This window comes from Bubalus kerabau, chromosome 23 (genome assembly GCF_029407905.1).
Source record: "Bubalus kerabau isolate K-KA32 ecotype Philippines breed swamp buffalo chromosome 23, PCC_UOA_SB_1v2, whole genome shotgun sequence".
Classification (NCBI taxonomy): Eukaryota; Metazoa; Chordata; class Mammalia; order Artiodactyla; family Bovidae; genus Bubalus; species Bubalus kerabau.
Window position 1 is genome coordinate 2,754,651 of NC_073646.1, and position 19,240 is coordinate 2,773,890.

The 19,240-nt window shown below is 60.2% G+C and overlaps 1 protein-coding gene across 1 annotated transcript in view; it reads right to left on the reverse strand.

The window, feature by feature from the left end:
* Window positions 1–2,325: 2,325 nt before the first annotated feature.
* The window catches only part of ABCA3 (ATP binding cassette subfamily A member 3), a 34,474-nt gene continuing 17,559 nt past the window's right edge, over window positions 2,326–19,240 (reverse strand). Inside the window, exons 14-33 of the mRNA XM_055562151.1 lie at window positions 18,889–19,043; window positions 18,505–18,660; window positions 18,211–18,421; window positions 17,076–17,226; window positions 14,767–14,865; window positions 13,266–13,452; window positions 12,237–12,540; window positions 11,637–11,910; window positions 9,822–10,026; window positions 9,060–9,279; window positions 8,622–8,780; window positions 8,178–8,350; window positions 7,540–7,668; window positions 7,224–7,418; window positions 5,324–5,511; window positions 4,723–4,893; window positions 4,301–4,491; window positions 4,091–4,164; window positions 2,998–3,742; window positions 2,326–2,759 (exon numbers count right to left, since the gene is read on the reverse strand). Coding sequence (XP_055418126.1) covers window positions 3,611–3,742; window positions 4,091–4,164; window positions 4,301–4,491; window positions 4,723–4,893; window positions 5,324–5,511; window positions 7,224–7,418; window positions 7,540–7,668; window positions 8,178–8,350; window positions 8,622–8,780; window positions 9,060–9,279; window positions 9,822–10,026; window positions 11,637–11,910; window positions 12,237–12,540; window positions 13,266–13,452; window positions 14,767–14,865; window positions 17,076–17,226; window positions 18,211–18,421; window positions 18,505–18,660; window positions 18,889–19,043 — 3,374 coding nt within the window. The 3' untranslated portion in view covers window positions 2,326–2,759; window positions 2,998–3,610. The remainder of the gene's footprint in view (window positions 2,760–2,997; window positions 3,743–4,090; window positions 4,165–4,300; window positions 4,492–4,722; window positions 4,894–5,323; window positions 5,512–7,223; window positions 7,419–7,539; window positions 7,669–8,177; window positions 8,351–8,621; window positions 8,781–9,059; window positions 9,280–9,821; window positions 10,027–11,636; window positions 11,911–12,236; window positions 12,541–13,265; window positions 13,453–14,766; window positions 14,866–17,075; window positions 17,227–18,210; window positions 18,422–18,504; window positions 18,661–18,888; window positions 19,044–19,240) is intronic.

Consider the following 19,240-nt stretch of genomic DNA (forward strand, 5'->3'; position numbering starts at 1 on the left):
CAGGAGCTGACTGTCCCAGCTGGCAGTCTAGCCGTGGGCTGGACTTTTGGAACCCTCCACCCCCACCCCCACCCCGGTCCCCTGCTGTCGTTCCCAGGCTCTGGCCCCACAATGGTGAAGTCTGAGTGCCCTGGGGCCTCAGGACGCCACCACCTGTGTGTTCGAGGACTGGACTGAGTTCAGCGGAGCTGGGGTTGAGTCCAGCCCAGGCAGGCGGGGCTGGCCCCTCCTCCACCTGCCTGTGTGGTAGTTCCCAGTCTGTGAGTGCCTGGGACCTGCCTTCCAGCCTTCCCCTGGAGGTGCTGACCTTGGCTCCCTCCCCCATTTTGCTGGGCTGTCTCTGCCTCAGTCTTTCTGCTGCTTTGTTAGTCTGGGCCCAGGGGTCCCCCAAGGTCACCTGACTGGGGTGACCTTGGCTTCCTCTCAAGTGCCGGGCTAAAGATTTGGGGTTGGAATTTGCCCAGAAACTGTCCAGTTTGTTTTGCTTTTCTGAGCCCTTGCAGCCCCAGGGCTAGGGCCCTCTGGCCGGGGTGGGGTGGGGAAGTGGACCCTGGGGTTTGGCCACAGACCAGCGGAGTGACCACACCCCGGTCTTCCTGGCTGAGGCGGGGTCTCATCAGCCCAGGTGGACAGTGAAGGCATGGTGGGGGGGACACTTCCTCTATGAGGCAGCCTGCCCAGCACAGTCACTGCGGAGACTGCGGTTGTCTCCTGGTATCGGGGGTTCTTTTGGCGGGGGGTGCCTGGCTAAATAAGACTGTGTGTCCCAGCTTCCTGCATCTGGTGCGGACATGAACCTGCGTTCTGGATGATGACAGGGACACAGAGCATGTAACAGTCAGGAGCTCTGCCCTTCTGCTCGGCCCCCTGCTTCCTGGTCACTCATCCCACATTTTGGTGGCACCTTGGACCCTGGAAAGTGACCTTGAGGAGGGAGGCTTATACCTCGATGGAGCAGGCAGGGGAGTCTGGCTCCCTGAGACCTTGACCACCGGTGCGGAACATCTGCCTTCTCTGGACTTTGTACTCAGCAGAGAAATAAACTCTTGTCCTTTGTAAACCCCTGCAGTGTGGTTTTCTGGTGTGTGTAGCAGGCCCAGTGCAGTTTCATTCCACAGGGGTTGCTCTGGTGACCATCTACCTGGCAGCCCTTCCCCACGGTGAAGGCAGAGGAGGGGCTCGACCTCAGGCCCACTCGCTGACCCCGGGCATGATCGCCCTCCCCTTCCTTCCTGAGGGCCCTTGGTTCTGGGTGCAGCCGTCAGGCTGAAGGATGGCCCGTGTCCGCCGACGGTCTCAGCTGAGCCACACTGCGGGCAGGACTCTTCCACAGCCCTGGCTCTCAGCCCTGTCGTGATCTCTAGCCCTCAGGAGCTGAGACCAGGCCGTGCAGGCAAGGAAGGCATGACCTCGGCCCTGGCGGATGTGGCAGCCATTTGGGGCCAGCATCTCTAGGGACTGTCTGGACTGGGAAGTCTGAGTAGAGTGGACAATGCTGGGGGTGGGGGTGGGGGGAACAGGCTGACCCTCCTGTTGGGGAGCCTGTGGGTCCTGCCCCCAACCCTGGGCTTGGAGCTGCCACAGCCCAAAGCAAACCACCAAGGCTGCGGTGGGGGCTTCTGAGGCCCTAATCCTGGTTCTTCGAGGACACATGGCTCCAATGCTGGGTTCCCAGCAGCCTCGCAGATGACTTGGGGGTGCCACATGGACCCTAATGGCTCTTGGGGTGTCTCCTAAGCGACACCAGTGTGCCAGAGGGGAGGCACATGGCAGCGTGGTTCATCTCCCACCTGCCGTGCGCCTCCCCTCTGGTGCCCGCTGCTGCAGCTAGGCTGTGCCTACACCCTCCTTTCCACGCCTGCTGACAGGGTTTTGGATCACCAGAGCCCCGCTTTCGTCCTGCCAGTCTCCCGCGTGTCTCCACCTCATCTCCCATCAGCAAGCCCACTTCTTCCTGGGCCTGTGCCGTCTGATCTCAGTGTGTGTGCCTCACACACGCTGTCCTTCAATCCTGAGCACCTTTCCTCACACCATGTTTTGTGGCATCAAAGGGAAAAATGATGAATTTCTAAATTTTTAGTGTAGGGGTTAAGGTTAAAAGCAAGGCCAGGATGCCCTGCAAGAGGGCTGCTGGGGGACACGCAGCCCGGCCCTGCTGGCCTCTGTCCTCCGCTCAGAACCGGCAAACCCAACCTGGCTGCAGCAGCCACGCCCCTGCAGACAAGCCGCAGCCCACCTCTCGGACGTTTGCTGCCGGGCAACGTTCAGGGCTGCAACCACCCCTGTGTGTATTTTAATAACACGTAACTAAATGAGAATGTTATGAAGATCCTTAAAGGGAGTGACAGCTACTGGAAATTATTTTCAGCATTCATAAACTTCGAGAGACTAATAAAAATGAAAGTTGAAACTGTACCAGATGAACCAAAACCAAATCTTTTCTAAGCCCATGAATTCTAATGGACTGTAAAAGGCCCAGAGATTCAAGTCACAGGGATTTAGAAAGCTGTAAGAAATAAGGATGCACCCACCAAAAGGGAGCTGATGCCGAAGAAGACACTTCTGGAAAATGGTGTTGAGCCTACAAGCAGCCCTGGAGCCAGAGGCCCCTGGCTCACCCAGATCCTCACCCTCCTCCACCAACCCTGCCTTCCTCTTTCCTCACCCTGGATGGAGGGTCTGTCGAGTGGCCATTTATCCAACCTGCTTTTGTACTTGTAGTTTAGGCTTCTTCCACAGCAGTGAGTTCTGTAAATTTACTGCAAATTGAGAAAAACAAGCTCTTGCTTTCGTCTGTTTTTTTTTTTTTGGCCATGCCTTGCAGCATGTGGGATCTTTGTTCCCCGACCAGGGATCAAACCTGAGCCCCCCTGTATTGGGAGTGTGGAGTCCTGCTGGACCACCAGGAAGTCCCCCTGCTCTCATCTAGAACTTGATACAGGAGGCTTGTCTGGGGCTGGGTGGGTGCCGGGGCCGCGGGCCCATCTCGTGACTCACAGACCACGGTTGCCTTCTCTCCCAGCCTTTATTTTCCAGACAATCACTGCGCGTTAGGTGCGCCCTCCACGGACAGCCGCTTGGCCCCAGGTGGTCCCCGACTGGCTTCCCGGCCCGTGGCGTCCCCCTGGAAGACGCCGGTGGGATGACGCCGGGTGCAGGGCTGGCTCCGTCTGGTGCAGCGTCCACGCTCTCTGGAGAGGGGCTCCCAGGACACGCAGCCGTGCTGGGAGCCAAGACCTCAGAGCCTAATCCAGCCACGTGGCCCCTGGGGATGGCGACGGGCACCCCACTGTCCATACCCAGGCAGCCCATGAGCCGGCTGCCCTGGCCTGCTGGCCTCCCACTTCACCAGGTGTGAACGTTGGGGTGTGGCTGTGCCCTTGGCCCAGACCCGCGGCCTGCCCGCACAGATGGTCGTGATTCCGGAGAGCGGGCTCGGGACCACCTGAGACGCAGGCCCACCTGGGCTGCTTCTCGGCTCAAGGGTAGCGACACACCGGTCCATGCTGTGCCTTGATTCTCATCTCCATCGTAGAGAACACCGATCAGAAAAGAGGTGTGGGGCGGGGTGGGCGTGGAGGGAGAGGACGCCCACCGAGCGCTCGGCTCCTCACGGACCCGCGTCCTCGGCGGGTGGCTGCAGGTGGGCGAAGCTCAGGAAGACCTGCTCCAGTGAGGTCTGGCTCACGGAGTAGTCATCCACCCCGTACTTCTCCTTGGCCTTCTCCAGAACGCCAAACACCTGGGGGAGTGGAGAAGCTGCTGTCAGCCAGGCAGGGCCTGGTACCTTGGCGGGTCTGGGAGTCCTCTGGCCATAGTGGGTGGGAAGGGCACCAGAAATCCCACCCCTGCCTGGGGTGAGTGGGCCTGGGTTCCACACCCCACCCTGACTCTTCCCAGCTGTGGTCCCTCTGCAACTTCCCTTTTTCATCCAATTTTTCCCCCATCTCAGATATTTTGGCTATAAACACCCCAAACCCAGTAAGTATCGGGGTGAGTGTTAAGAGCAGAAACTGAAAGCAATTGTTCCTTGCAAAGAGCTGACTGGAGAAGGAGTGACTGCTGGGGGCCTGCTGGGGCCCAAGCTCACCTTCGCCCAGCTGAGGTCATCGCCGGGCAGGTGGTAATGGACCATCCCTTGGTGCTCATCCTCCAGGACGCTGCCTGCACAAAGAAGAGACCATGTCCCCCTGAGGGCCAGGCTGGACGGCCAGGGGAGGGTGGCGTTCGCCCCAGAATCGTGAGTCTGGTCCCAGTGCTCAGGGATGCACAGACGCACGGCGTCCTCTGCGGCACATACCTGGGAAGGTCAGGCCCACGAACGCCTTGAACTCCTCCAGGGCCTCCTGCTGCCCGTCACTCCGGATCTTGGCCCGCAGGGAGTAGCCGCTGCCAAACTTGCTCTTGAGGTGCTGTGGGCTGCCCAGGCACTTGAACTGACCCTGCACCATGATGGCCAGCCGGGTGCACAAGGCTTCACACTCCTCCATGCTGGGGAGAGGGGGCGGAGCCTGATATATCAGCGGGGAATGCTGATGCCTGCCCTCCACGCCAAAACCGTGCACCTAGGAAAGTGCTGACGCCCAGATCAAGCTGTTCCTGATTCCCACGCTCAGGGTGTGGCCCACTCGCCTCACAGACTCTTCACCAGAGGCTGACAGATCTTCTGTCCACTCAGCCCCTCCTGGCCCACCCAGCCCACAGCCCCCATCCTGGCTGTACCTGTGGGAGGTGATGACGATGGCCTTGCCAGACTCTCGGGCCCGTGCCACGGTGTCCCAGAGCAGACGCCGGGCCACAGGGTCCATGCCAGTGGATGGCTCATCCAGGAAGATGACCGCGGGCTCTCCCAGCAGGGCAATGCCAGTGCTGAGCTTGCGCTTGTTGCCACCGCTGAGGCCGAGGGGGTGTGGGGGAAGGCGAAGCTGACAGTTAGTGTGGGGTCCCAGGTCCCAGCAGAGGACGGAGCCCAGGGATGGCAGAGCCCCCGGGAAGAACAAGGTGAATGTGCCCGGAAGGCCTACCTCACAGAGCAGGAGGCCCTCAAGAGCCGTGCCCATGGGGTCGTCCTGCAACCCACAGAGAGCGGTACCACTGCCTGTCTGCACCCAAGGGGGCCTGACTGGGGGCCTGGCCATGCCTCCAGTGGGGAGTACCTGCAGGGTAGCCCTTCTCATCTAGCACTGCCTGGGCCTTGCTGCCATACCCCTGCGGATCACGGAACAACGAGTGGGAGTCCCTGACCCATGTGCCCCTGCTCTATGATAAGGGATACCCCAACCCCACCCTGGGAAGGTCTGGGGTCACCGGGACTGAGGCACACCTGTACGTCCTGACCAGCTTGTTGGCGTGCGGCTCCAGGAGCAGACCCCGCAGCGTGTTCTCCACGCACGCGCCAATGTGGCGCTCGGGGATGCCCCGGAGCCGGGCGAACATGACCAGTGTCTCCCGGCCTGTCAAGTGGTCCAGCAGGGCATCGAACTGGGGACAGTAGCCGATTCGCTGCCGCACCTGGGGTTGGAGCACAGCAGGGAGTTGGTAGGTCAGAAGCCTTCTCTCAGGAGATCTCCCCAAGGTGGTCCCTCAGCTGGTGCACTGGAACTGGTGGCTACCCTCTGCCAAAACTTGCCAAATGGCACTTCGGTGGGGACACTAGAGAGGCTTGCCTGGCTCAGTGAGGGCTGGGAGCACTGAGACCCAGACTGCCCCCCAACCAGGGGTCAGAGACTGGCCAAAGCCTGGTCTACCCTCGGCAGCAAGGGGGCGGACGGCTACAGGAATGCATTGATTGTACTAAGTGACCGTGTCTATGCAACGCTTTACAGCTGAGAGATATCCACTCTGTACTTCATCGGATGTTTAACAAACACCTAACGTGTGCTGGGACCTTCCCTTTCTCCCTTTATTAAGAGATGTTTGTTGGCGACACCTTTGGGGTGGGGTGTAGCCTAAGAAGACAGCATGGCAGCTGGGCTCGGGTGAGTGGCCACGTTCAGCAAAGCCAGAACGCTGCATGTCTGGCCTCCAGCTCCAGCCACGTTCGGCAGCTGGTGGGCACAAGCATGCCTGGGTTCTGTGGATTCCAGAGATGGGGTTTCTTTTTCTTTAACCTCCTCTGGGTTCTCAGGCTTCCAGGATCTGGTCTTAACTGGTTTGGAGACCTTCTTGGCTGTGACCGTGGCAGTTACTCTCTCTTCCCTATTCTCTCCCTTCCAACTGGAGCGCAGAATAAACGTGTCTCAGGCTCCTCACCCTGGCCTGCATTTCCTGGACCACGTTTATAGAGCCCTCTCCCTTGCATGCCTTTTCAATCTTGTTTATTTCTCTGAACAAAGGAAACACGGTTGTTTTATAATCTGGGTCTGCTAACTGCAAATCCAAAGTGGTGGGCTTGACCCCTACAGAGCCCTGGTGTCTGTGGGCTCCAGCCACAGCATGGGGTCTCCTCTGTCTGCTTTTCTTGTGTGCTGTTCAGGCCTTGAAATACTACGTGAGGGGTTCTCGGAGGTCCAGGATGAAAGCCTTCCTGCAGAGAGGGTGCTCTGCGTGCTGTGGTTGCGGCATGGCTGACTGGGAGCCCCTGATGCCGGTTCAGTAGATGCTGTCACTCCCAGGCACAGGCCCTTCTCTGCTCCTTCCGCTGCCATGCTCAGCACATGTGGAACTGTTCACACAGTCCCCGGGAGCAGGATGGCCTGCTTCATGCTAACTCAGAGGGGTGGCTCTTCGTTTCTGCCCCCTACACACAATAAGGTCCTTAACCCACGCCCAAATCTCAGGGGCCAGAGTGGCCTCTGTGCAGGGGTGGCTCCTGCTTGCAGACTCCAGCTGGGGGTCGTCACTAAGCCTCTCGCTCTTCCATGATCTCAACCATGGGGTTTAAGGTTAACCTTTCATCCAGCTTTTGGTTCTTGGTTTGAATGGCCCAGGGCACCATTGCCATCACTGCGCACACAGACTGGAGTCCTTTTGAGAGGACAGAGTTCTGTGGGTGCCGCTCTGTGCCCAGGTCCAGAGATGTCACTAGTCCGGGGTTGGGGGGGACCCGGTCTCAGCCTGCCTGCCTGCCGCGCCTGGTCCCTTCCAGCCCCGGGTGCTCTGATACAGCCTCACTCCTCTCTCCACCACTTGCTTAGCTCTGGCCGCGGCCACTGCCTCGTCCTGCTCTCCCTGAGCCTCGAGCCAGAGGCCAGCCTCATCCCTGCCTCCCTGGCCGCACCCACCTTCCCGATGTCAGAGCTGATGCTGTAGCCCCCAACAAAGGCGTCCCCAGAGGTGATAGTCTCCTCCCCGGTCAGCATCTTGAAAGTCGTGGTTTTCCCGGCTCCGTTGAAGCCCAGCAAGCCGAAGCACTCCCCTTTCTGGACCGCGAGGGACACCTTGTCCACAGCGAGGAGCGGCGCCCGCTGCTCGTACACCTGCGCGTGCGCGGAGAACACAGCCATGCGGAGGCGGGGGCAGCCGGCTGAGGGCAGGGCCAGCCGGGGTGGGGCGGAGCAGAGCAGTCTGGGCAGGGCCAGCCGGGGCGGGCCGCCTCACCTTGGAGAGCTCCTTGATGATCAGAGGCGTGTCCAGCAGGGAGTCCAGGCTGGGGGACAGGATGCGGTTCCTTTCGTCCGTCACGTCCTGGTCTTCAGGGAGCGCCGCCGTCCGGGTGTACACTTCTGTCTAGTTGTTTGGAAAAGAGACCGCCGGGGTGAGCTCCCCCGAGGGGTCCGTTCCCGCGGGAGGAAGAGCTAACTAAGGTCTCCCAGGCCGCTCACCCCATTTCAGCCCCACGCGGGCCAACTCAGGTCTCCCACCCCTCTCCCAGGAGAGCTGGGCGGCCATCAGGGCTGACACTGGCCCCGAGGAAACACACACCCCTTTCCTTAGAAAAGCCTAGTGTCTGCCCCATTAGCCCTGGGGCCACCTGTCCTGCAAGTGCTGTCTTGGCAGGTTTTGTTTGTTTGGGGAGGAAATGTATGTGACAAACACGAGGGTGCCGGGGCCCCCAGGTCTCCGGGGAAACTGAGATCCCCGAGGCCCCAGGCTCCCTCGACCCATGGCTTTAGAGAGCCCCAGGGGACGCTGTGAGCGCTGCCGGTGGACTCCCTGCGCAGTGGCCCCAAGGAAGGCCGACCTCGGTGGCAGGGTGCTCCCCTGCAGAGCAGCTGGAGGCCCGACGGGCCACTCACCAGTGCCCGCCTCCTCTGGAAGGCACACAGGCAGGTCTTCAGCCTCCACAGCAGGTCGGCCTCCACGAGGAAGAGCAGGGTGAGGTAGGCAAACCCTGAGGCGGCCATGGAGGTCACGAACCTGCCGACCCCCGGGGTGCTCCACGCGTAGAAGTTCTCTTGGTACTGGATGTCTGTGCAACACGGGACAGGGTGCTGCACCCGTGGCCTGGAGCGCCCCCCCCTCCAGGGGTCCCAGCCCCCCCAGCCCTCCCTCGCGACCCCTAAGTGCCTGTGCCCAAGCCCTGGGTGAAGGCTGCACAGGTGGGGCCCACTGGGCCTCTAAGGCTGTGTCACAGCCACATGAGGACCCAAGCACTGCCCGCATTTTGGCGGCTTCACCTTCGAGGTGGCCCTTGTGCCTGTGAGGGGTTCAGCTGTCCGGAGTAAGGCCTGGACACTCACTGTATTTCCGGCAGTAGTGGGCCGCCACGTCGGAGGAGGTGCAGTACCGTCTGGTTTCGTAGTTCTCGTAGAAGTTGCTCACCGCCATCCCCAAGCAGTGGTTGGGAAGCACCAGGAACACGCGGTCCAGGGTTCTGGAAAGTTCTTCTAACTTGACCGCTGTGGGGAGGAAGCACAGGCCAGTCAGCGCGGGAGGACACACTGTACCTGTATGTGCGGTGCAGGAAGAGCTGGCGTCCGGAGTTCCCCACGCAGCTCAGCCGTGCCTGCCCCAGGGATCCAGCACCGGGCCTGCTCTCCTGCTGGTGCGGGTGCACGGGTGCCGTGGGGCAGGGCCGCCTGGGCACAGCGGCTGCAGCACGGCTGGCCAGGGTGCCGGCTGGCTGAGCGGCTCTGCGGGTCACGGAGTGGGTGAGGGGGTGGGCTCCTGGCGCCCACCTGGGATGCGCATGATGGTGACAACGAGGAAGGTGGCGATGCCCGACAGGATGTTGAATATGGTCAGCCGCGTGTAGGCGGTGGCCGCCCCAGAGAAAAAGAAGCTCATCAGGTACATGAGGGGGATGATGGCCCAGCCGTAGAGCGTGAGCAGCAGCAGGACGTCGGCCATGTGCCCGTCCCGCGTGAAGGCGTGCACGTCGAAGGCCTTGAACACCACCTGCAGCGGCACAGACAGGGTGCGTGAGTCCCTGCCCAGCAGCCCCCAGGCCCCATCTCCCAAAGGAGCAGAGGTCGGGGGGCGGGGCGTGAAGAGTGGAGGGGTAGGGCGCGAAGACGGGAGGTGGGGAGCAAAGAAGGGAGGGGGTGGGGCATGAAGACGGGCGGGGGGCGGGGGTGGGGGGGGGTGAAGCTGGGAGGGGCGGGGCGTGAAGATGGGCAGGGTCAGTCAGGGTGGTGAAGACAGGAGGGGCAGGGCCTGAAGACAGGCAGGGGCGGAAGGTGAAGACAGGAGGGGGCGGGGCTGAAAGGCGGGGCGGGGCGTGAAAGCGGCGGGGTGGGGCGTGAAGATGGGCGGGGCTGCCAGGGCCTTCCCACCCCCCCCCACCCCCCCACCCCCCCCACCCCCCCCACCCCCCCACCCCCCCCCCCACCCCGCAGCAGGGGTGGAGCCGCCAGCACCTGCTGGGAGCCCAGGGTGATTCTGCAGGCTTCCCCCAACCCCAGACGCGCGGGGAAAGGCCCCAGCGCCACGCAGCTCACCAGCAGCAGCAGACTGGGGATGAGGAAGGACAGGAGGTCCCAAAGCAGAGCCGAGAGCCAGAAAGTAGCCACGTGGACACCGCTCACGAACTGCACATGCTTGGCCTGGACGGCCCTCTCGCTGACTGCTAGGATGGAGAATGTGCTGGCCAGGAATGCCATGGCAAACAGTAAGTTGAGGGCGATGTCGAATCCTTTCCGGCCCCTGTGGTGGGAGGTGGGGAGGGCACAAGACAGGTCAGGGATAGAGCACAGCATGTCTGGGCAGCTGGGCCATCCAGTGCTGGCTCCCTACTGTCCAAAGTGGGTGATGCAGTGACTCAGCCACTAAAGGGGGTTAAGGAAGAATCCAGAGCCTCAGGGGGCTCCGCACCAGGAAAACTGCATCCCCCTACCCCACCCAGGAACAGCTCCCCTTCTGGGCATCCGGTCCGCAGTGATGGCACTGCTGCCCTCCCAGTGGCCTTCCATCTGTTCCCTGTGCACCCACTCCCCACACTCAGGTGTGTATCTGACACTTCCACCCGGCTCTGTGGCAGCCCGGGTCAGACCCACCATTGGGCATGGCATCGGGGTGGTGGCAGTCTCCCCACTCTCGTTCTTGAGTGGGCAGGACCTTCAGGTGCCAGCAACACCTATCAGAGACCAGCGCCGACAGCATCATTCTGTACCTTAAACTGCCCCCTCCCCAGCCCCTGAACATTTCAACACGCGGTGCTGGGGTGGGGAGTGCTCTGAACTGATGAAGTCCTGGCACATGTGGATGAGTCTTGAGAGTGAAAGCCAGTCACTCAAGGCCACACGGTGTCTGATTCCACCTACGGGAAATGTCCAGGATAGGCAAACCACGGGGACAGAGAGTGGACTCCGGCTGCTTAGAGGTGGAGGGAAGAGGAACGGGGAGTGACTGCCACGGTGCTGCGGTTCCTTGAAGATAATGAAAATATTAGATAAAACTATACTGTGGTGATGGCTCCATCACTCAATGTACTAGAAACCATTCGATTGTGCACCGTGAACCGGAGAACCATATGGCAGGTGGGTCATAGCACCGTGAACTGGAGAACCATATGGCAGGTGGGTCATATCTCTTAGAGCTGTTTCAGCAAAAGAAAAACTCCTGTTCTCATCCACTTTCACTGTGCTAAGCCCGACTCCCCAGCCTGACCCCTGGTGCAGCGAGAACAGAGGACTGCCACCCAGTCTCTGCTTTCACAGTGGGGTCGAGAGGGGGCGGAGGGGGAGGAGGACACCGAAGGGCCAGCAGGCAGTCTAAAGTGGGAGGTGGCGATGAAAGCCCCATCAATGAACTGCCCTGAGGTGGGGTGACAGTTCTGCAATAAACAGACTTTTCTGGTTTCATCTGGACAGTCCCCAGAGGTCTAGGGGCTCTGCAATCTGGAAGAGGAGAGTCCTACACCATGAAGGTGACAAGGCCGAGGATAGAGATGCCTGAGATGGTCCCCGACTTGAGGCCACTGAGGGGCAGCGACACACACACACTTGGCACTGAAGGCCGTACCCCCAGGACATAGATCGGCAAGCGCTGGGTGCAGATTTGGGAAGAGGGTGCAGCACCCTCCAGATCCACAGGAGTCTCCGGTGGGGCCTAGGTGTGTGTGGGCTGGGGTCTCCCCAAAGTCTCTGCTGTCCCAGGAAAGGTTGTATGTGGAAGGCTGGGGAGGGTGTGGGGTTGGGGTCCCCGTGGGAGGAGCCCAGCAGTGCTTTGGGTGTGGAGGCGGTCAGTGCTGGTGCTAGGAGCAGGTCCTGAGCACTTGGGGACAGGGTCCTGAGGGGGTAGGACAGGGCACATACTCATTGAACTGGTCCTTGGCAGCCTGTAGGGCGCTCCGGGGCTGGGGGAAGTTGGACACCGTGATGGAGGCCCGGCGGCCACACAGCAGCTTGAACAGGAGGTTGTCCACGATGGCCAGCGCAGTGGCTGGGGAGTGGTACGCTTGGTTGTTGAACAGGGCGGTGACGACCGTGCGCTCGCCCATGTCTCTGAAGGACGCTGCCACCAGGCACCGCTCGTTGAAGCCGCCCCCCTCTACTGAGGCCCTGAAAATCAGGAACTCCTCCAGGTCACCTGTGTGGTGGTGGCAGGGGCAACAGCAGGGTCAGTGGTGTGGATGACCAGCTCAAGGCCGGCCGCCCGCCAAGGCCCTGCTCTGAGTGCCTGTCCTGAAGGGCCGCAGGAACCACAGAAAGGACATATCACCTTCCACCCACAAGCTGTCCAGGGGCTGTGGGGCCACAGGGTGGGGGCCACAGGATCCAAGGCTGCAGGCCTGGGGGGGCACCCCCATAGCCACAAGCTCTTCCTTCTGCACCCCCACATGGGTAAGAAGGGGGCTCTGCCAGCACAAGCCACGCCCCCGAGCCCCCTGGGACACCCCCCGAGATGCCCCTTACCCAGCACCTCTCGAGGCTCCTGGCCCTCAGCCTGCAACATGTCTTTCAGATGCTCTGACAGCTGCTGATCCAGCCGAGAGGTCCCGGGGACCGAGAAGGGCACAACGGTGCGGCCGTATTCGCCCAGGGTTAGCTTTAGGAGGGGGTCATCAAAGATCTCGGAGGAGTAGTTGATGGCCAAGAGGGCCAGGGTGAGGCACGTCACGGGTACCAGGACCTGGGCCGCTGCCACCTTCCACTCGCGCCAGCTGTAGGCGGCCTTCTTCAGGAACATGGCCCAGAACTGCTGGCAGTGGAGGGCCAGCTGCGACAGAGGGGGACGGGGGTGACACGGCCGCCAGCCTGGGCCAGCCCCGCCCCTGCCCCCGGGGCCTCCGGCTGACAGTGGCGCACTGGGTCCCGGGCCTCCCCCCAGGGCCCGGGCCCTCACATGGAGGACCCATGAGAGCACCTCCTTGTAGGTGCCCCTGGGCCTTGGGGCCTCACACCAGCTGTGGCGGCAGGGCAGGCACTATTCCATCATCCAAGGATGTTAGGGGACCCTGTGCTACCCCAGAGAGGAGCCAAGGCCTCGGCCTTCCGTCCCTGCTGGTTGGAAGACTCTGGCCGCGCTCACAGCAGAGCAGGTGCACAAACCTCCCACTGCCTGTATTCCCCACGCTCAGTCCTTCACTGTGCAGGTCAGGCTGGCAGGGACCAGAGCCCAGCTCCGTTGTGAGCTGCCCAGGCGACCTCGGCCCAGGCCTCAGCTTCCTGTCTGTAAAACGGGCCCACGGCTGCCTCTGTCTCGCTGGGTACAGGGCACATGTACATGGGGCGGTCAGCCTTATGAACGGCATTTGCACTTGTTCGTGAATGGCCAAGTTAGAACAACGAGAAGTGGTGGGTGCTCAGTTAAAACGCTCTGGGTTTTTCTTCTCTGGGCCAGCCTTCAGGAGCATGAACTGCAACCTGCCCTCTCCCTGGGGGCCTGGACCCTCTGGATGCCCGCGTTTGCCCTCACGGCCTCTGATGCTCTCACGCTCTCACCCCGGTGTTGAGCCTAACGGCAATGCACTCCTCCTCAATCAGCGCACCGACGCCGTCGGTCGGGTCCATGGTTCCGCACAGGTGGCCATCCACGGCCCAGTCACTGGCCCGCCTCTCGTGCTGGTACTGCAGGGCAGGGAGCTGAATGGCCTGGATATCCATGCTGGTGTCCACCAGCTTGCCAACCCTGGCCGAGACACGGAGGCCGGTTCAGAAGAGGCTCCTCGGGGAGGGAGGGGGCAGCAGAGGAGGAAAGCCAGTGACTGTCAGGGGCACTAAGGCAGATGGCCATCTGTTCTGCCAGCTGGGCCTTCGTGTGCCCATTCACGCACTCATCCCTGCCTATTTCCAGGACGCCAGCTGCGGAGACCAGGCAAAGCCCAGGAGAGAGAGAGACAACCAGGCAGGCCCTGATCCTGAGGGCCCTGGTCTCCTGGAGAGACTGACCACGGTCAGCATTTATGCCCCAGACTGTCCAGGAGACAGGATGGGGCGCAGGGCACAACGGCAGTGTGGGGAGGGCTTGTCACAGTGTAGAGACCTGCAGGTCAGGGGTCACTGCATGCCGAGACCAGGAGGCAGAAGAATGTATCTTGGGAGGGACCACCTCGGGGCGGGCATGACGGTGCATGCAGGGGGCGATCCCATGGACTGTAGCCTGCCAGTCTCCTCTGTCCATGGAATTCTCCAGGCAAGAGTACTGGAGTGAGTTGCCATTTCCTTCTCCAGTGTACTTCCCAACCCAGGGATCAAACCCGGGTCTCCTGCATTGCAGGCAGATTCTTTACCAACTGAGCTACTCAGAAGTACATGTGGGGGGCAGGTGGGGGCAAAGCTGGCAGGTCCTCGGGTGGCAGAGATCAGAGTCATGGCCTTGGGCTGCGTGGGGGGCTGCACTGAGGCTGGGAGCCAGCCAACCTGTGCACCTGTGTATTTATATTCACTGATGGTGTTGCCTCCTCTAGGCTGTGAGCCCCAAGGAAAAAAATCTGCATAACATTTATTTTTGTATTTCTTGTTCCTAGCACTGTATCTGCTGAATAAAGCATTCAAGAAATGTTTGACCAATGTGTTAATTGTCTGGAGCCCATGCCCCAGTTCTGAGGGGTGAAGGCTAAATTTCGCATCTTCACTACAGAAGGAGACATGCCTGGGGATGATCACCTGAACTCTAGAAGAGCTCCCTGGAGGGGCCCAGGGCAGGGGCCAACACACAGGGTGGGAGTGGAGCATCCGGGCATCAGAGTTCCACTGCTCTGCGGTCTGAGTCACCCGAGTGTCGGGAACCTGGCCGAGTCTGTGCTGGTGTTACTAACAGGGCCCTGCAGATGTGAGCTCAGGCCCTGAGGGCTGGCCTGCTGCCCTCCTGCCACCCCGGGCTGCGGGTCCACCTCGGACGGGTGTTCCAGATGACAGTCAAGGGCACTGCTTTATCATCACCCTTTAGAAAAGCCACCCGCAGGGCTGAGCGCCTGACGGATGCAGATGCACGGGTACTGACCGGAGGAAGACCTCCTCCATGGTGGTGACGGAGGCCCCGAAGCTGGCAATGCCCAGCTCCTTCTGCTTCTTCTCCAGTTTAGCAAAAAGACTTTCAAACCTGAAAAAAAAAGAGACCAGGGTGATAAGTCGCTTCTCAGTGACTTTCTAGATGATGTGTTCCTAAATAATCACCTCAGTGCAATGTGGGGGAGGGGCAAAGGAAGGTGAGCTCCTGGAGATGGTGTCTCAGTAAAAAAGTTCAGCTTTGTCATCCCCTGTCCCCCTTCCTCCCCCAATATAGCATTTTTTTAAATAATCTTTTTTTTTTTTGGCCAGCCATGCTGTGTGGCTTGTGGAATCTCAGTTCCCTGACCAGGGATTGAACCCGGCAGTGAAAGTGCCAAATCCCAACCGTCAAATTGCCAGGGAAGTCCCCACACAACCTCTTTTGGGTACTTGGGCCTATAAGGCACTCTTTGATGGCACACACGTACATGAAGTCACAGACCAAACCAAAAGAAATTGGGGAATAATCATGGACTTGTAGGACACAGAAGTCCTTTCTAAGGAGAAATCACAAAGGAAAAGATAGAACCCATTTGATGTAAAATATCTGCGAGGGAAAAACCTCTCACAAAATTTGAAGGCAGCAATGAATTAGGTCTTCCTGGTGGCTCAGACGGTAAAGCGTCTGCCGTCTGCCTGCAATGTGGAAGATCCGGGTTCGATTCCTCGGTTGGGAAAATACCCTGGAGAAGGAAATGGCAACCCACTCCAGTACTCTTGCCTGGAAAATTTCATGGACCGAGGAGCCTGGTAGGCTACAGTCCATGGGGTCGCAAAGAGTCGGACACGACTGAGCGACTTCACTTCACTTCAATGAATTGGAAAAAAGGTACAACAGAAGCGGTCAATGTTAATACTGAATACACAGGACTGGGACATGCAACAGCCAGAAGAAGCGACGCTTAGCACCCAGTAAGCACCGGAAGTGGTCAATCTGCCAGCAGGAGTGGAAGAAACACAAGATGATAAGTACGCAGTGTGGGCCATTCCCACCCATGAGATACACAAGTAATGAAGAGAAGTCTGATTCAAAGCTCTCGTCAGTAAAATGGACCCTCCCTGTCCTGTTGCTGGGGAAGTCAAACTCAAAACCTGTCCGGGGGAGTCTGGTAACAGGTACCCCACTGCTGGGGATCTATCCCAAGGGGCCACTGGAGACCTCAACAGAGTTTTCTAGAAAGATGTGCATTAGCATATTTGCATGTGTGTGTCTGTAAAACATGAATATGTGATGACAGAGTAGGTGTTAAAACAAATTATAGTACATCTAAGTCAGGGAACGCTGCGGTGATTAAAACCACATTGCTCAGTCAGGCTGGTAGCAAGATTAATTGCACCTGTAAGTTTTCTGTTCCAAAGTTTCTGCATGTGAATCAGAAGTTTCGTTTTTACCTGCCCACATGGGGAGTCTGCTCTGTTTACAAGGCATGTGTCCACAGCTCAGACTATGAGACCAAGAAGATATGTGAGTTCACAGCTGCACACCAACCCTGAGTGGCTGCGGTGTGAGGAGCAAGCCACACATGGAGAGCGCCAGTGCACCCAACACCCTGTGATGACCACCCTTCCCCTTGGGTACAGCCCTGATGCACAGGGAGGCCTGGCACCCCAGGCCCAGCAAGTAGACTCACCAGGTACCAACCATCACCGGCCCAGGAGCCGAGAGGGACCCTGGCCAAGCCCACAGATGCAGGGTGCGTGTCTCACACACAGTCCCACTGAGCCCCCTTCTCAGATCTGCACCTATGTGTGTTCTGGGACATGTATGTACCTCTGTGTGCTCTCTCTAGGATGTGTGCCTAAGCATGCTCCAGGACACATATGTACCTGTGCATGCCCTGGGACACATATGTACTTGTGTGCGCTCTGGGACACACACATGCCCATGCATGCTCTGGGACACGTATGTACCTGTGCACGTTCTGGGACACAGATGTACCTGTGCACGTTCTGGGACACAGATGTACCTGTGCATGCTCTGGGGCAAACATGTGCCCGTGCGTGCTCTGGGACACATATGTACTTGTGCATGCTCTGGGACACACACATGTCCGTGTGTGCTCTGGGACACGTATATACCTGTGCATGTTCTGGGACACAGACATGCCCATGCGTGCTCTGGGACACATATGTACCTGTGCATGCTCTGGGACACACATGTGCCCATGCATGCTCTGGGACACATATGTATCTGTGTGTGTTCTGGGGTACATGTATGTACCTGTGCGTGCTCTTGGACACACACATGCCACACGTATGTACCTGTGCGTGCTCTCCTTGGGAAGAATGAACGACAGCTCTGCCCCGGCGCTGCTCTCCAGGGTGGCGTTGGGGACGTGGTGCTGGACCAGCCGGGAGATGCCCTCGGGGTTGCAGTGGGGCTCCTTCACCAGCGTCATGTGGTAGCCTGCGCCTGAACACCCCAGAGTGTTCGGTGCTCACCCAGTGAGCCCAGTGGGGTTCACCCAGGGCCCCGGGCTCCCTGGGGAGGAGGCAGGCTCCTGGGGAAGGGGCTGCAGAGTAGGGGCAAGTGAAATGGAATCGATGCCCCTCAGGGTGGCTCAGGGCTGTCATGAGGGGCTCAGCTCCCCTCCCCTCACCCTCACTGGGGAGAGATGCTGGAGGACCCGCAGTGCTGAGCACAAGGAGGTGAGAGCAGAGCTAGACTTCAGACTGCAAGTGGCAGAGGCTGGGTCCAAACTGTCCCCAAGACCTCTTCTCCCTGCTTCCTTGGTAACAGAGCCTCAGGACAAAGGCCGTCCTCTCCAGCCTCCCCCCAGCCTGATGGTGAGCACTTGGGGTCACCTGCCACTTGCGGGGCTGTATGTTGGCCAGGGGAAGCTGTGGGGGTTCAGAGTGCACCTCCTGGGGTGTCTGGGGGAGGGGCGCTGTTCCTCTGCCTTTGCTTCCTCTGCGGGTGGGACATGAGCAGACCTGGCCTGCCAGGACCATGCCGGATGGAGAGCAGTCCTCCAGAAGGGAAGCTGCACTCACATAGCAAAGAGGGGGCTGACTGCACCCACTGCCCACCCACCCTTGGCAGTGCCACGGGCCCCTCACCTGTTCGGGAGCTGTGATGCTGGCAAGCAGACTTGGCTCCTCCAATGGCACCCCTGCTCTTGGCAGGGCCGGCACTGACTGTTAGTCCACCAGTCAAGGCCAAACAACGCTCCACATTAAGACTTTCTGTTCTCCTCCTCGTCATTCTCACAGCCCCTCTGCCTGGGCCTCGGGTCTCCACCCACAGGGAGCAGACAGGCCGTCTAGAGAAGGCCACTCCCCACCTGACCTCTGGGGCCCTCGGGGAACATGACCAGGGGACACTTTGTCCCGCACCTGGACCAGCCACGCGACCCCGTGTGGAATGGACTTTCAGCTGCCTGCCGGCCCCGCTCACCGTATTTCTCCTTGAGGAACAGCGACGACCCACAGCACTGCAGCTCCCCCTTGGCCATGATGGCGATGCGGTCCCCCAGCAGGTCGGCCTCGTCCATGAAGTGGGTGGTCAGCAGGATGGTGCGGTCGCTCTTGTGCTGCTGCAGAAGGTCCCAGATGGCCCTCCTGGAGATGGCGTCCACGCCCGAGGTGGGCTCGTCCAGCATCAGCACCTGGAGGGTGGAGGGGTAGCCCTGTGAGGACGGCAGAGCCCCGGCCTGGGCTGCAGGCCACGCCACAGGCCCCCCGGGCCTACCTTGGAGCCCGCAATGAGGGCGATGCCGATGGAGAGCTTGCGCCGCATCCCACCGCTCAGAAACCTGCTCCGGGAATCCCGCTTCTCCTCCAGCCCAAGCACGTGCAGCATGCGTTTGACCTCCTCAGGGCACTTCTGACGCGGCAAGCCTTTCAGCTGAAACGGCAGGGATGGAGATCCGGGCCGTCCAGGCGGCACCAGCCTTGGTGCTGTCCCTGTCCCTCCCCATGCTGGACCTCACGCCCTGACCACCCCACACCCCACAGTCTGCTGACGGCTCCCTGGGGCAGGTTCGGTTTGCTGGGAGGCTAAGGGCTCCGAGGCTGCCTCGCAGGTGATGGGACCACTGCGGCAGCCCGCGCACCCTGTCCCCTGCCGGCTCACCTGAGCGTAGAAATACAGGTGCTCGGCAACGGTCAGGTCGTCAAACAAGACGTCATGCTGTGGGCACAGGCCCAGGCTTTTCCGGATCTGATCCATGTCCTGGGAGACTTCGTACCCGCTGATGTAGGCTCGTCCACTGGTCGGGGGGAAGAGACCTAGGGCCGAGCAGAAGACCCCGGGGCTTGAGGTCAATGCAAACACCCTCCAGGAGCAGGAGGAGGGCTGAGCCTCCCTGGTTCGCGTGGTGAGCGCCCCACCCCACCGAGTGGGCCTCCAGAGACAGAGGAGGGTCATCAGTCCTGGGTGCTGACGCGGCCCTGAGCCCTCAGACAGAGATGGGGTGGGTGGCTGG